This window comes from Rattus norvegicus, chromosome 18 (assembly GCF_036323735.1).
Source record: "Rattus norvegicus strain BN/NHsdMcwi chromosome 18, GRCr8, whole genome shotgun sequence".
Taxonomy (NCBI): domain Eukaryota; kingdom Metazoa; phylum Chordata; class Mammalia; order Rodentia; family Muridae; genus Rattus; species Rattus norvegicus.
In genome coordinates, this window is record NC_086036.1 from 35,683,291 (window position 1) to 35,699,378 (window position 16,088).

At 43.3% G+C, this 16,088-nt stretch overlaps 1 protein-coding gene across 2 annotated transcripts in view; it reads right to left on the minus strand.

The window, feature by feature from the left end:
* Dpysl3 (dihydropyrimidinase-like 3) overlaps nucleotides 1–16,088 on the minus strand; it is a 105,796-nt gene that overhangs the window by 57,934 nt on the left and 31,774 nt on the right. Inside the window, 1 exon segment of one of the 2 annotated variants that reach the window (NM_012934.2) lies at nucleotides 5,084–5,221. Within the exon segment in view, the coding sequence (NP_037066.1) occupies nucleotides 5,084–5,122 (39 nt within the window). The 5' untranslated portion in view covers nucleotides 5,123–5,221. 2 annotated transcript variants of the gene reach the window in all.

Here is a 16,088-nt window from a genome sequence, read left to right on the forward strand (position 1 = left end):
TGGGGGCTTCACTGGATGTAGGGGTGGTTACAGGCACATTTGTACCCTAGGGACACACCCCTACTTTTGTTTAACATTTTGCAGCTTTTAACTGTAATAAGCAGATATAAATGGTTGTATAAAACAGGCCAATAGCTAAAGAACAAAGGGTTGCATAGGATACAAAGGGGTGGGGTTGTTCTATTTCAACTTTAATTTCTATAACTTTGAAAGAAATGATATGAAAAAAACTGCTACAAGTTGAGCTGTGAACAACCTGCTGAAAGGGTATCTACCCTCTGATTAGGAATGAAAAACAGAGTGCAAATGTATTTAGCAGGTCTCTGGGATCTAGTAGTCTCTTGTCTGGTTGTCAGAAATTAATGACAGAAACACAATTATACAGAGTGCTGTCACATAACTAAGGCAAGAAAAATCATTAACCCTGTATAACATCATTTTTATTTTTTTTCCTGTTTGAAAACATATTTTAAACATTTCCCAGGAAAATCACTTTACCAGACAGTGGCCAAATGTTCCTTTATTAATACTCACACACTCAGAAGGAATTGAGATCTTATAAACAAATATTTACTATCTTGAACACATTTGGGTGTTCACAGACCACTTTCAGGGGTCAACGTTCATTGAACCTTCCAACAGCTCAGTGGAATGAAAAGGAAGATTTTTGTTCTTATTTTTGCATTTGTTTGCTTGTTTCAAGCTGGTGGTTGAAGCCAGGTAAGTCTCAAATTCTGTTAAGACATCTCTCTGGAATTCCCCAAAGTATTTTGCTGATTTGGTCATAGCAACTTGTACTCAAAGCCTTTATTATACCTGAGACATTTTGCCTATACTCCAGGAAGAATAACCTGGCTAGGAACAATAGCATACCTGCTCAGAATATAAAGGATCAAAACAGATAACTCAGGCAGAACCTGCATCAACATTTCCACACTCGGATAGCTCAAATGCTTCCCATTCCTAAGTGTTTAAGATTTTTCAAGTCCTTCACTCTGGAATTTCCCTTCCATGGTGCCTTACTTGGATAGGCAGATTCCTTTCCTTTGGTCTCTGAACTTGAATTCTTTACCTCCTAATATTTTCTTCCCATGAAGTGATACTTATTGACACAGAAGGAATACACAGATGCATGCATTTGGAGAGGGGCAAAATGTACTGGCTTCTTCCTCAAAGTCAAGTCTAGTCAGTCCCCCAGCCTAAAGACCTCAGGCACTCCTACAGTTCTCTGGTCCACACCCCTTTTTAAAAAAGAATTACCATAGAACCACAACTTGACAATAGTTCCTAACAAGACCTCAGAGCTCAGGCTCCGTGCTCTATATTAAAACTGGCAGCTGGTTTTCTTAGATTCGTAGTCCAGCAATGTCCAAAGATCACACAGACAATGTAACTTCTAGAAAACAGAGATGTAGTTATCTACAAGACACTATTTACAGAAGGCCATTAGTCATTAGAAAAAGCCACCTCTCTGTGGTCAGTCAGAGTGCAGGGGTGGGGGGTGGGCAGGAAGGGGGAAGGAGATGGGGGGAAAAGGAGGAGGAGGTGAAGGAGAAGAGAAGATGAATTCGGGGGTTCTTTATGTGCCTCTTGGAGGCAAGCAGCTGCATAAAAGTGACTTTGAAGTTGGATAAGCCATCAGCGTGATTTCCAGCTCTCACTGTGTAACTCTGAGTAACTGACTTGGTCTATCTAGGTTTCCATGATCTAAACTATGAAGTGGTTTTCTGTCAATGCTCAGATAAGAAAACTGGTACCCACACTTCAGGAGTCCTCCCAATCACACAGTAGTCAGTTTCAAGTTGGAGGTTACATCAGAGGTAGAAAAAGACTTACATTGACATAAAAAGTATCTCCAAAATTGATATGGTGGAGAACATTCAACATGCTAGATATTTATTTGAACATAATAGATAAAAAAGATTTTTTTAATCCCTAAACTATGGACAAGTATACTGTCAGACTCTATTGACTCCAGGCTTAAATGGGAAAAGCATGCAGTGTACACAATCCTGGGACAAAATATTACCCAATTTCTACTCCTTAGGCATTATGTGCCCAACACTGTGAGACAGTGGAGCTGGGAGGTTGTGCCTAATCTGTTAAGCAACCCAGAATGTCTAGTGTCTGACACTGAGAATTGAAAACTGGCATTAAGGTGGGAAAGATCTCTCACCTGCTGCCCTGACAAGGCACAATACTATCCAAGCCTGAACGACTCAGAAGAAAAGCCCCTTCCCAGATCCACCAGAGGCAGCAGATCCACCTGCCACCAGGAAACAAATGCACACTTGTGAGTGTTCTCACCTCATAAGAACAGCAAGAACAGGTGGAAGGAGAAAAGCAATAAAAACAAAAAAGCGAGGCAAATGACCTATTCCCAACCAAAAATGGTTGCAAAGGTGGTGTCTGGAGAGGCAAGTGGATCAGACCCAGAGAAGACTGCCTCCTTCAGTCTACAGCCTATAGTGACACTTGAGCTACTGGGTGGGGCTGCCTTTACGGAAGAGAAGACAGGGACTAGAATATTTAATTAGAATTTTAGAAGGTTTGCATTTTTTTTAAAAAAAGAACCCATATCAAGAATAGGGAACACATGTTAGATTTATATCTTTGATTATATTTTCAATCTACATAGAGCTGTGCCCATATTTTTATATTCTTACCTATGTCTCAGAAGGTGTTTTAATACTTTTCCTGTTTGAAGATAATCCTCTTTTATAGCCATGCAAACACACAGAGATGTTTTATTCTAAGAAAGAATCCCTGTTTGCAGAAACGCAAACACAAAGCATGAGAAACATCTAGAAATGGATTCCTTATCTCCAAAGACCAGCCCCGCCCCCTGCCATGCCCTCCCTGTCATCTGCCTGGTTCTAACAATGACTGCCAGACAGCCTGGCTTGAAGAAATTCACACCCACTGCCCAGTTCTGGTTCCAGGTCTTGGAGATGTATTCCCAGCTTCCAGCACAGGCTGCATGTAGCACCACGCCCATGCACAGAGAAAGGATGGGAGGCACACTGAAAATGAATGAAGTACCCCTACCCTACCGGAGAGCATCCAAGCAGAGACAAAAGGGAACCCCTTACAAGCCCAGACCTGAGAACAGGGCAGGGTACAGCCACAGTGGCTTTGGATCTTAAGACAGGCTATACTGCCTAAATGTCTTTATCATTCCTTAAACGTGGCTTAAATGATACCTGGAGGGTGGGGGGAAGGAATGGGTGTGGTCCTCAATGTCATGTCACAGGCTGGGTCTGTAAGAAGAATGACTGAAGCCTTTAAAAATTGGGAGGAGCAGGGGGAAGGTTCTCTGCCTGTCCCCAAAAGGAGATTTGTCATGATTGTACATTAAGTGTAAATAAGTGGCCTGCAGCAGACCTCCAGCTGCAGTAGCAGGAGCGATGTGGTTCCAACCACTTCATTAAAGAAACCAATATCAAAAGGACACTGTGATCCTGATTAGATTCTTTCTGGTGATACCTTCTATATCTCTTTGCAAAGACAACTGGCACCAGGCAAATACAGACACTGGCAGAAGCTGCATATTGTTTCTCAAGGATGGAGAGTGAATGTTCTCAGGTAGTGACACAGGAGTACATCCTTGAGCCCAAAGCCTCTTAGGCAAATGGATCTGTTAGCCAGCTCAACTATTCTCCCTGGGGAGGGTTTCTTCCCTGGGATCAGGTGGACAGCTGGTAAGGGCGGGGTGCAATTGTCACAAAGTGAAGTAAGGCTCTGGTGCCAGCTGAAGGTGGAATGCTGCAATAGGAATAAGTCACTTAACAATGCGGTGCCGGAGGGGTATGAAGAAGGTTCTTCACTGCAGTTGCACAGGGCTTTCCAAATGTAAGAGGAGCAAGTGCAAGACTCGGGCTCCTGGCAAAATCAAGACAGATCCCCTAAGAGGAAAGTAGGTGGCAGGTAGAAGTCAGCTCTGGGGCAGCTGCAGAGCCTCCCAGTGGCCACCTATCACTTCCTTTGTTCCCCTTGCAAAGATGGAGTAGCCACCCATTCCTCTAACACAGACACACACACACACACACACACACACACACACACACATCACATCACATCACATCACATCACATCTTAATACAACCATACTGCTTCCTGCTAAACTACCAAATGCCACTGGCTCTTGCTTTTTTGTTTTAATGCTATCCCAGACTGCCATATGTCCCCACAATTCAGGGCATTAAATCAACTCAACAGGGAGGACTCTCAGGCTGGGAGAGAGGTATTTTGTCCAGGACACCACCTAGCTGGGTGAAGGGATCGTTTCCGAAGCTGATAAAGGCATGTCTCCACCCTAGTTGCACACTTAGAGCATGACACCAACCAGCCGGAGACGGTTCACTCTAGCACACAATAGCAGTTGGACACCACATGCACTCAGCGTCTGTGTGCAACTGCGAACTAAAATGTTGTCTGCAAACTCAGTTTTCTCTGGGAGGAGGAATAGGAATGGCAGGAAAAAGGTATACAATTAAGGTGGAAATAAAGTTAATCATTTTCATTGCATGTTAACTATTGAATCTCCAATCTGACACACCCAAACCTATATGTGGGGAAGGAGGGTATCCCCCTAGGACTAGTAGTCCGGGAACCCATAGCGCCCTCTCGAAGGCGCTGGGATCAAAACCTTAAGGCCCAAGCAAGAAGAGGGGCGCGGTCGGGCTGCCTACTACCAGTGGAGAAAGGTGTCATCTCTCATACCCTACCAGACCTAAAAGATACACCAACAAAAAGCACACCTCAAGCTTCAGGAGAAACCCCCCCGCCCCTGGCGAGGCTGGGTTCCGCGAAGCCCTGTGAGCCATACGCTCTAGGCGGTGGAATTGGACAAACAACCCGAAGTTCTCTGCCTCAGTGTTTAAGGTTTTCCTCTTTGTTTTGATTTCCTCAAACCCCAGGGTCGCTGCATCAGTGTGGCGCCGTCTGCGCCGTCTGGACTGACCGCCGCACTCCAGCACCCGGACCGCGCCGGGTCCCTATTTCCCCGGGGACCCGATGGGGCACGCCAATGGCATCCAAGCCACCCCTCCTGCGGCCGGCAAGGAGCCACCGGCGGACTCACCGTGATCCGAGGAATGTTCTTCTTGCCCTGGTAGGACATGGTGGTGGCTCTGGCTGCAGGGGATGCCTGCCTCGCTGCTGCTGCTGCTGCTCGCGCGCTTGGCTCAGCGCACAGCGCCCCAGATCAGGTGGAGCGAATGGTGCGCTGGCCGGTGCTACCGCCTCCTCTCGCCTCCGCCCCCCTCCCGAGCTCCCGCGGCGGCTGCCAGAGACAATAGTAAATCTCCCCGGTCCCCCTTCGCCCCGACCCGCCTCCCGCCACTCGCACCCTCCTCCACTGGCGTTCACGCCGGGCTCCGGGTTTCTTTTTTGTTTTTTGTTGCTTTTTTTTTTTTTCTTTTTCTTTTGTGGTGCCAGCTGGGACCCCGTAAGGCAGGAATGGCTGATCTGAGACTCCTCCCTCTTCTCTCTTATCCCTATTGATTTTCTTCTTTGCATCTGCCTCACCCACTTTTTCTTTTCTTTTTTTTTTAACCCCCACCCCCACTCCACTCCACCCCTCCCTCTTCTTGCTAGCTCCGCGGAGTCAACCCTCTCCTCGACCGCCAGAGGGCGCGAGGGACTTTTCCAGACGAGGATGCTGCAGCCCTGGGCGAAAGCCCCGCTAGAGGTTCCCTAGGCTCCGGGGCCAAGCCCCTCTGAACACCTAAGCTTCCCACCAACCCCTACACCGATCTCCCATCTTCCGAGCTATGCCCTTAAAAAGGAAATGGCAGCAGACTCCCTTCTAGGGGGTCCTCAGTCCTCCTTCACTAGGGGACGGAGTGTGGCGCTGCCGCCTTTGTTAGGACCAAAGACTGGGCGGCGCCTCTGCTGTTCTTAGGTTATTTGTAAACAGTAGACACAGCCCCTTGGAGAGTGGAGACCTGATCAGACTCTATGCAGTCTGACTCGGTGTCTGGTGCATCTAGCCCATGAACATATGCATTTAACAATGCAAAGTAAATTCACTCTGGAAATGGATGTGTGTGAGGGTTACGGCTTCTTGCTCATACTCTGTATTTTAAAAATTATTCTCTCTTTGACTCTTGCAGGTCAAGGCATTGTGCTGTTCTGTAGGTATGAGGCAGAAAAAAAACCCAGTAGTGGGAAGGTAGAAACCCTGCACATTCTGCTCTACAGTCACGGATTTGTGACTCTTTTGCCAATGTTGTTGTCTTTGAGCAACCAGCCAGGTGTGAGGAAGAAATCCTGAGTTTATTGTTGAAAGACACAATTTACTAGGGCGAAAGTGGCTTTTGAAGCCATAATGTCCTTTAGCTACTTGAAAAGGCCAAGAGAAACTGGAGAGGCCAGTGGGCATGGGGGTCTAAACAACAATGGGGTGGGGCATTTTTTCCTAAAAAAGTAACCCAAAATGATTTAAATAGTATCCAAAAAGTTCATTGCTATGCAAAAAAAAATAGAAAATCTTAAGTCTCCTATTACCATCCTCACTCTCCAATTCTCAATCCAAATGTTCCACTAAGCAGGAATTCTGTGCAAGTCATAAAGTATGATTCAATCTGTTAGGGATCTGACATTGACATTGCTATAGGCAGGCCCTCCAACCACACTTCTTGAAATCTTGTCATTAAATTGAAGATTTTCTTGCAACAGAACAACTATAAAAGGTACATACAGAGAGAGGGTTCCAAATGCTGTAACCTGTTTTCACCACCCAGAAATGAATAGCATGATCACATAATCAAAGGGCCCACTAACTGCCTGAAACATTCCCTGTCTAGTAAATTAACCCAAAGGCTTCTGGTTAGTCATGGCAATTGGATTGAATGCAGTTTTCAAAGGAAAAGTTGCAACAATTTCCAGTTTATTTCAAGCCAGGAGGAGAAATGTCAAGCAAAGGTCACCACCTTGAATTCTTTTGCAAAACACAAGAATGAATGAAAAAAAAGACAGGGAAAGAGAAGACTAGGTCAAAGAAACACCCAAAACATTTTGGTTTGCTCTTACATAGATGCTAAAACTACTAGCCAGGAGTTGTGAGGTTGCAAAGCATTCTGGGACTGACATGCAAATAAGAAGGGTTATATTTAGAGCAAAGAGAGAATTAACTACATGTTAAAATCTCTCTCTCTCTCTCTCTCTCTGTGTGTGTGTGTGTGTGTGTGTGTGTGTGTGTGTGTGTCTGTTTGTCTGTCTGTGTCCCTCCTGGATTTTACCATCCCTAAGTTAACTCTTATTGGAAGAGGTCTTGATAAGTTTGCTTAGGAAAAACAAAGGCAGATAGGGAATGTTTACAATCTTAAATTTTACTACTACTCTTATCCCTTCTCCCCTCTTCTTCCTCTTCCTCTTCTCCGTCTCCTTTTCCTTCTCCTCTATTCTCCTTCTCATTTCATTCTCTCAAATTGTTCACTTTTGTTCCTGGGTTTCTTTGACTTTCTTGCATCTGAATTATCCCCTTGGATGTTGTTATTGAGAGCCAGAACATTCTTTGCTAGGTTCCTGCCCCCCCCCCTTTAACCACTTGGTGATCCTGTTTTATGTATGTGTGCTGTTTTAAATCACAAGAGTTGACTGAACCTGTTGAGGTCAAGGTTAAATGTATGAGGCCAAGCTCAGAAGGAACTGTGGTGTGTTCCTGGGGTTAGACTGCCTGGACAGTTATGTATGATAACCAACTAATTGGCTCAAGCTGTTGCCGTCATCAGAACCATTCAACAAACAATTCTTCCCTTATGCTACCCCTTCAATCATCTTCTTCTTTCTTAAAATAAAGCCTTCGGGATGAATTTGAAGAAAAAAAAGGTTTCCTTGGCTATTCCAGGAATATGAAAAACAAGACAACCATCAATTCAGGCTGCCTCTGTGTCTGGCCAAGAAAGCAGTGGAATCAGTGTGATGTTTTCCGCAGAAGGATTCAGAACGCTTTTCCTTGGATACACAGCAGGATTTGGCTTTAAGTATCTCAGGAAACTGTGAGACAGAGAGACTTGGACACCTAGAAATATAGACTTGGTGTAAGTCCCAAAGAAACTGAATCTTGGTCTCCAAACCTGCCACACCCCAAAACTTTAGTCCACGGTTACTCTAGTCTCGTTGCTCAGACTGAACGTTTGTCTTCATCCTTGATCCCTGGCTCCACTCCATCAGGCCTGCCTCAGCCCTCACATCAATCTTTCAGCAAATATGGTCAGCTTTTGCCTTTGAATCCACCCAGTACGATTCTTCTCTCATTGTCAAGCCATCATCCGCGCTCTCAGTTTACAGGAAGAACACTAGGCAGAGCTCTTAGCAGCTCTCATTATTAACACCCTCCCAACTCACACAATGTTTCCTTGTGCTTACTATAGACTCTCATTTTTCTAGATGATACAGTTACAAAGGTGAATGGCAGCACTGCCATTTATAGAGTTTGCTTCCCACTTTCATTCAGAAGAATACTACCAGTCATTGCTAGCCCCAGTCTCTGGCTTATCCTCCCTCCTAGTACTGTTTAGCATATGATATAATAATGTTATACTTGCCACTATTGCTGAGAAATAGCTTTCTTCCCCTCAAGAGAATGCAGACTCATTGAGAGCAGGAAATGTGCCAATGTTATTCCTTGAATGGCTCAAATAGGTTCTTGATCATTTGAAATTTCTAAAAACAAAAAATTGTGAATACAAAAATTTTAAAATATGTGTACTTTAAGAAGGACTATACATGTGAAATAATATTCCAATAATTGAAATCTAGGTTTTAAAGTATTAGTTTTGATTCTCTGTGACTGATGGGGTTTCCCGATTGGAGACTCAATTCAAGATGGTAGAGAATCATTTTACAAACATGGTGGAACCCCAAAATTCCAAGGCAACATGAAGTTCAAAGAATAACTGAATAGAATACATCTTGTCCTTGAACACTGATTAAGAGGCCATAGCTTTGAAAAAAATTTTACATCAAAGCATATAGAGAAGATCAAGGATTTGGTGGTGTGGTTTGAATGAGATGTCTCTCACTGAATCCTGCATTTAAATTATCACCCAGTTGGTGATAATAGGGAGGCTTGGGAGGAATGGCTTTGTTGGGCAAAGTTTGTCACTGGAGGTGGGCCCAAATATATTTTGCCTATGAAAATTGCTTTGGCCATTGCATTTTATCACAGCAATAGAAAATTAAACGTTGCTTTAATTAGGAATCTTGAAAAGTTTGGATATTGGATTCCAAGGAAAAAGCATGGACAGGGATTCAGAAGGTTGTGCTGCTTAAGACCTGCACTTGGAAACATAAGAAGATTGGGCCAAAGGCCAGTGTGCTGATTTCCTGAATGTAGAGTTCTTTACCAGTTCACTTCTACTTTTTGAACCTTGGTGGTTTCCATAGTGGTTTGAATAAAAATGCCTCCCACCAACTTCTTGTCCAGTCCTAGTCAAACAAATGAAATTAGCATTGGAAGTCGATTGGTGGAAAGAATAAGAGTAGAGAGAAAAGTCAGAAACATGTCTGTGAGCATTGCTCTTAAATGTCCAAGTGAAAGGCTGAGAAGGTGGGTGAACAGTTGAGATTAGACTCTTAGGTGTCTATTAAAGCAAGGTGCTTAAGGAGGTGAGCCAATAAGTGTGTGAGAGAGTGAACCTACTGTGAGGGTGTAATGTTCTGTGTGTCATGGAAAACAGATGTGCTCACTTTTAAAGGAAAACTAAATCATGGAAAATAGAAAATAAACTCACTAGGAGAAAACACTGACTTTTGACCAGAGGACCTTCCTACTTTGACCACAGCAACTACAACATAAGCACTTTACTAGTCACCTTACAGTGGTATGAGGGGCAGAATGTGCTTGCATGCACACACGAGGTGTGTGTGTGTGTGTGTGTGTGTGTGTGTGTGTGTGTGTGTGCGCGCGCGCGCGCGCGTGCTCATGCACCTGTGCACCTGTGCACCTGTGTTTTATAGGTAAAGATGTATCAAGTTATTGAAGGATTGCTTGGGTTAATTTACTAGTAAGGAACCAGCCTAAAATGTGCACATTTCTAGGTCTAATCCCAGCATTAAAAAGTTATTAAAGCCATATTTACTGGATACCTATATGCACCAGAGCAGGTTTCCTGATGTTTTGGATAAAACCTCCCTAGAGTATTTTCAGGAGAAAATAAAGGTAGAATTTGCAGATATTGAACAGAGATAACTCTTTCAAAGGATTTTAAGGTAAGCAGAGAGAAGGAAATGGAGGAGTAGCTAGGACATAAAGCAGACGATAATTCAGCAAAGAAGAATGCATTTATATTTCAAACGGCAGAATCAATAAAGAGGCACCAAAGAAATGAGAAAATATCTTCAAAACTTGCTTGAACGCACAACACAGGTGACACCTAGTGTTCAATTGGAAGGCTTGTCTTAAGCTAGCAAGCAGATAGCTTGCCCACAATCACTGGAGTACACAGTCATGGAGACAGGCAGCTAGGTAAATTTGAGGAAATTGTTTATTGAAATTGTCTTGTTGCATGTACTCTCTTTGCCATCCACTTAGACAGTCTACTAGAGGTGGTAATGGAGGTAACAGGAGAGTTGAAAACAGATGAGAAAGGAGTGGTACAGTTGTTGCGCAGTACGATGGAGTTAGTCTAGAGCAGGTTGTCATGTGTGTAGTCATTGCTCTAGCAAATGGTGGCCTTCTATTGGAAAGAGGAACCAAAATCACTTTACACAGTCTTGTACTCAGATGTATAGTCCTGACACCAGATCTCTCCAACCCAGTATAAAAGATCCAGGCTGCTGTAGAACTTGACCATCTAAATGGTACAATTTATTTGTGGCATACTACAAATCTAAGTGACTAATAAACTACAAGTACATTGGTGGCTTTGATAAGATACATGAACCTGAGATGGAGGTTGTTTCCAAAGCTTCTCCACCCAGTACCTGCAGAGTGGAGGATGAGTGATTGCACTGAGCAACATTGTCTTTTTGTTTGTTTGTTTGTTTGTTTTTGTTTTTTAATCCTGGTAAACCGCCACAGGTTTTAGAGACCACATATTTCATTCTTAAAAGTTATTGAAACCCACTCATTCAAAAACATTTCTCCTTTGAATGGTGTGTGTAGAATAAGAACAGGCTTCTCAGTATGACAGCTGCAATGAGAACATGGCCTGCTACTCTGTGAGACCTAATGACTCCTGTAGTATCAGGATGGATGGTAGAAAATGTCATTTGGAGGCTATATACATTCTAGTAGGAGAATGATAATTTATATTCTTCTGACTCTGGTACAAGGGAAATATACCTTAATTGAAACTTAGATCCTTGAATGGTATTAGACACAGGTAGAGATAGAAGCTTTAGCAAAGACAGCAGACCATGCAGCTAGGTTCCATCAGAGCAGAGACATCAAACAACCATTTAACCTCATGGGCAATTTATTACCAGTGGAAGGATATCCACTGGTAATATCCAACTCGGGCATGAGGAGAGCTAAAAAGCACAAGTCAGCCCAATGAACAGGTCATACTTTCTCATGCCATCCACTGCCATTCTTAAGCACCTTTCTGTCTGCAGGCTCTGGTGTTTCTCACCATGAGAAAGTGGAGGAAGAAGACACATGGGTTTGTTTTATATATAGGTCATCTTAGCATGTAAAGAAAAATGAAAATGGGCATGTGGTGGCTCCATTTAGGGGTTGCCTGAAAGGAAAACATGAGGAGATACCTTCCCACAGTTTCAGACTTTGAGCTCATCATCTAGGAAAAGTACCTCAAGAGAATATATATATTCAGTGTTGACTGGGACCTAGAAAGACAAAAATCAAAAGAGTAAGGAATAGCCTTTGATATGAGCATATGGGTCTGCCTATTTGGATAGGTACCAGGAGGGAAGATTTACTATATGTTGGATGTTGTTATCTTCCCGAGAACATCCATTCAGAAAGAGGCACTAAATAGTAAGGTAGACAAAGTGATTGTCACTTGACATTAGCAGGACTGTCATCAGTCACATCTGTGCTGGAATAGGAACATCAGTGGAGTAGACACAATGGCAGGGCTAGAGAATCTGCATGTAACCAACACCCACACATCAATACTAAGCCAGTTTCTGTTGCGATCAATGGTCACCTTGCCAGCAACAGAAACAATACTGGTTGGTTCCCAGACCTGCTACTAACTGGCAAAGACACGAACAGCCGCTTGGTTACAAGTTGAACACAACTGAAGATACAATGATTCATCTTTATGGAAATAAACTTTTTTTTTTTAGTATGGACTTGGCTTTCCTGTTCCTAGGGTGTCACAGATGCCACTACATGATGATCTCAGGAATGACTTAGGTACTGGTATGAAATCTCATGTAATATCACATCATAAAAGAGCACATGGAGAATAGCAAATGACGTGCGAGAAAGGCCACATGGTCATGTGTTGTGTACAATACCACAGGATGACATTTTTCTGAAATGATATATAGGAAAGATGGGGCTCTAACTTCTTGGAAACAATGCACATTTGATATTATTGTCCTTAAGTAATATTGGTCCATAAGGTTGTCCAAAAAATGGTTTTAAAAACCAAGACGGAAAGAAGGCTTTATCTACCTTCATTCCCAGAACCCAAACGGGAGATGTATTCACCCTACTTTTGCAAGCCTAGGTTATTAGTGTCTTTTTACCAAAGGATAATTCCACCAGGTGGAATAGCAAGGGTACTACTGAACTATAAGTTGAAACCTTTACTTTGTGCCAAAAACATTAATAAGCAAAAAAAAAAAAAAAAGAGTCAACTTCATAGTAGGACCCTTTCAGGAAGAGGTGAGACTTCTGACTCCTGCTATACCCTGGGGACAGGGTGATGACAAGTTGCCCACCTTTGGTGGCACTGTGGACAAGCAGGACTCTAACTTCTCAAATTGTCTGATTCCTGACATCAGGTGAGATACTTGAACCAGCTAAGAGAGAGGAGAATCTGAAATGGTTGGTAGAAGACAACACTGGGCATCATTGTCATCTAAGAGCAGCTGTGGAGGGGAGGCCATGAGACCCTCCAGAAAGGAGACATTTAGAACCTGAAGTAGTTTCTTTCAGAATTTACACAAAGAAGTGAGTATAGGAGGCTGGGGGAACAACTCACACGGCAAAGCACTTGCCTTGCCTGTTATTTATAATAGGCAATGAAGCGCCTTCCAGATCCTTCAGACTGAAAACACCCTACCAGAGGCAGCTTTCTACCGTCAGTTGTCAACCCTTTCTGGAAAGTGGCTTGTGTAAGTCATTTATGAATTGTCCACCAAGGGCAGGCTATTCCAACGACTGACTAATGTAAGCACAGCATGGGCAGCTTTTCACTCTATTCCAGTTTTAGGCCTGCCTGTCTCCTCAGAGGAAGCTTTAACTAAGATGCATTAAGGCTGAATGCGTCCCTCTGCTCAGTTGCTCTTCCCTTCCTTCCTCTGCCCTTCAACAGAGGGTGACACCAGGAAGACCCCTAATCAGCTTCTTGAATACAGTCTTCAGAATCTGCCTCCTGGAAAAAAAAATCTAACCAACTCCACCACGGATTGACATCAGATGTTTAAAAGGAATGACACTTTTTTTTTTATTTAGCAGTATTTTGAAATTTATACATGTTATATTCAGATTCATAGTTCTTATATATTTTGAATTTTTGTTTTCTTCGGAGTAAGATCTCTCCATGCAGTCCAGGCTAGTCCCAAACTTAACAATTCTCCTGCTTCAGCCTCCCAAGTACTGGGACAATGGGTATGCTATACCACTCCTGGAGTACTTAGAGATCTAAAACAAAATGTAGGGACCTGGCAACTTTGATCTCACTGGTAAATTAGCACCCATACACTCCGTGCAAACCCTCCCACCATCTGGTGTACCATGTATTCAATTAACTGGAGTTTCTGATGCCGGGTTCCTTTACAAAGCTCTGGCTTCCATTCTTGACACCACCTGCCTGGCTTGCAGTCATTTGAATTTCTGGCATCAGACCATTTGTAGACCCTGCATTGTTCTATTGCCAATGCTCCTTTAAACGGAGGGGAGAAGCAAGCTGTCTGCATGTTGTTGCCTCCTCCCCAGGACACCACACTCTTTACACATGGGAGTCCTCACGCACAAGACTGAACCTCTAAACGATGCTGTCTCTCAGCAGTCTATTTCATAAGATGCCCACGAGCTCCACTGAATGAATTCAAGAGACTGAATGGAAATCCAGCGAATAGATTCCGATCCCCCCACCCTCAGCACACACAACAGTGCACTCCCAGATGAAGGCCATGAGTGTCACTCCTGATTGGAAACTCAGAGTAGCAGGCCAGGCAAAGCACAAGGCTGCAACTCCATTCTCCTTTTGAGATTTCTTATCTGTCTCCAGGAAGGAACTTAGGCTCCGTGTTTTTTCTCTCATTTCCTGTACTCAGCTGCAGTAAATGCTCAAGGGCTAACAGCCCTGTCAGCCTCTGGTTCCTGTCTTCAGAGAAGCAGAAGAGATGAAGCAATTGCTTCAGAGTCAGGTGATGCTGAGAAAATTTCTAGGGAGCATGGACTGAAAATCAGGCTTCTCTTGTGCATATATGTTTTATTAATAAGTGATTAACTCATTATTGAGTCAGAACTCCATGTTCTGATCCCCATAGAGACTTGTCTGTATTCAGGATACCCAATATCAGATAATCACAGGCTCCTAAGCAGAGCACTTCAGCAGTTTTAAAATCTGCTCTTTCCTTTTTCTTAATGATATGGACACAAGAGACAAACCCCCAAGACACGTTTCTAAATTGTTCTCAACATTTTGCCACAGGAATCAACAACTTGGAAAGTCTTTTTCTTTTAGAGATTTATTTACGTTTTATTTATACGAGTACACTGTTGCTGTCTTCAGATGCACCAGAAGAGGGCATCGGATACACTTACAGATGGTTATGAGCCACCATGTGGTTGCTGGGAATTGAACTCAGGACCTCTGGAAGAGGAGTTAGTGCTCTTAACCACTGAGCCATCTCTCCAGCCCCTGAAAAGTTTGATAAGCCTACTTGTCTCATCAGTAAAATGGGTAGAACAGCTGAGTGGGTATTGCTGATGTTGCAAAATATCAGAATTTTCTCATGTTTTAAAGGCCAGATGGGTAAAATAAATGTAATCTCCGAGTCCGTGTTGGTAAGAGCCTTTTCCTATATCCTTCTAGGGTGGAATAAGCAGGGCCACTAGCTCCCTTCGACCTCTTGACAGGGCACTCACCACATGCCGTATGGTAGAACCTTCATAGTTTAGTAATTTTCTCTAAGGCCCCAGCTTTGACTACTACAACATGGGGTGCAGGGATTGCACAGGTAAACTTTAGAGGGACGCTACTATTCACCCAGCAGCCAAGGTACTTCTAGCATAAAGGAAAGTGATGCATAAAAGATGCTAGTCTGTAGGATGATGATTCTGACATATTGAGGATTTTAACTGGTGCCACTGTTGGTTTAGAAAGAGGCTTGGGAAGTCAAGAAGCATTTATACATTTATGATAAAATTTAAGTTGAATCTATGCTCACTGTTTTGCTACTAAAAAGCTGAATTTCTCTTTACACATCTCTGATTTCCAACAATTTTCTGTACCATTGAAAATGTTTTTTTAAAGTACGTCCAAACTGTGTAAACACTTTTTTAACTGTGCAAGTTTTCAAGAAGAAACATGATAAACAGAATGCTTGTTGCCAAGGGTCTTCCTCAGATAAAGACAGAGACGCTGTTTGCCGTAGAAAGTCAGCTTAACTTCCTAACTCTCTGATGACTCCTTTACCATGACTTGTTAACTGAGTTCTGTGACTCATAAGAGAGACTGGTATAGCAATGCGTAGCTGTAATGTCAGGGCTGGAGAGGTGGAGACAAACAGATGCCTGCAGCTCAGAGGCCAGGCACCCTAGCTGAACTGATAGCTTCTGGGTTTAGTGAGAGACCCTGCCTCCGTAAATAAAGGGTCGAGAAATGGAGAAAGACATCTGATGTTGTAGCCTCCAGGTCCAAGTATACATGTGCATTCACATGCATTTGCACACATACATGTATGAAGCCCACAAATGCTCTCCCTGGGAGGGA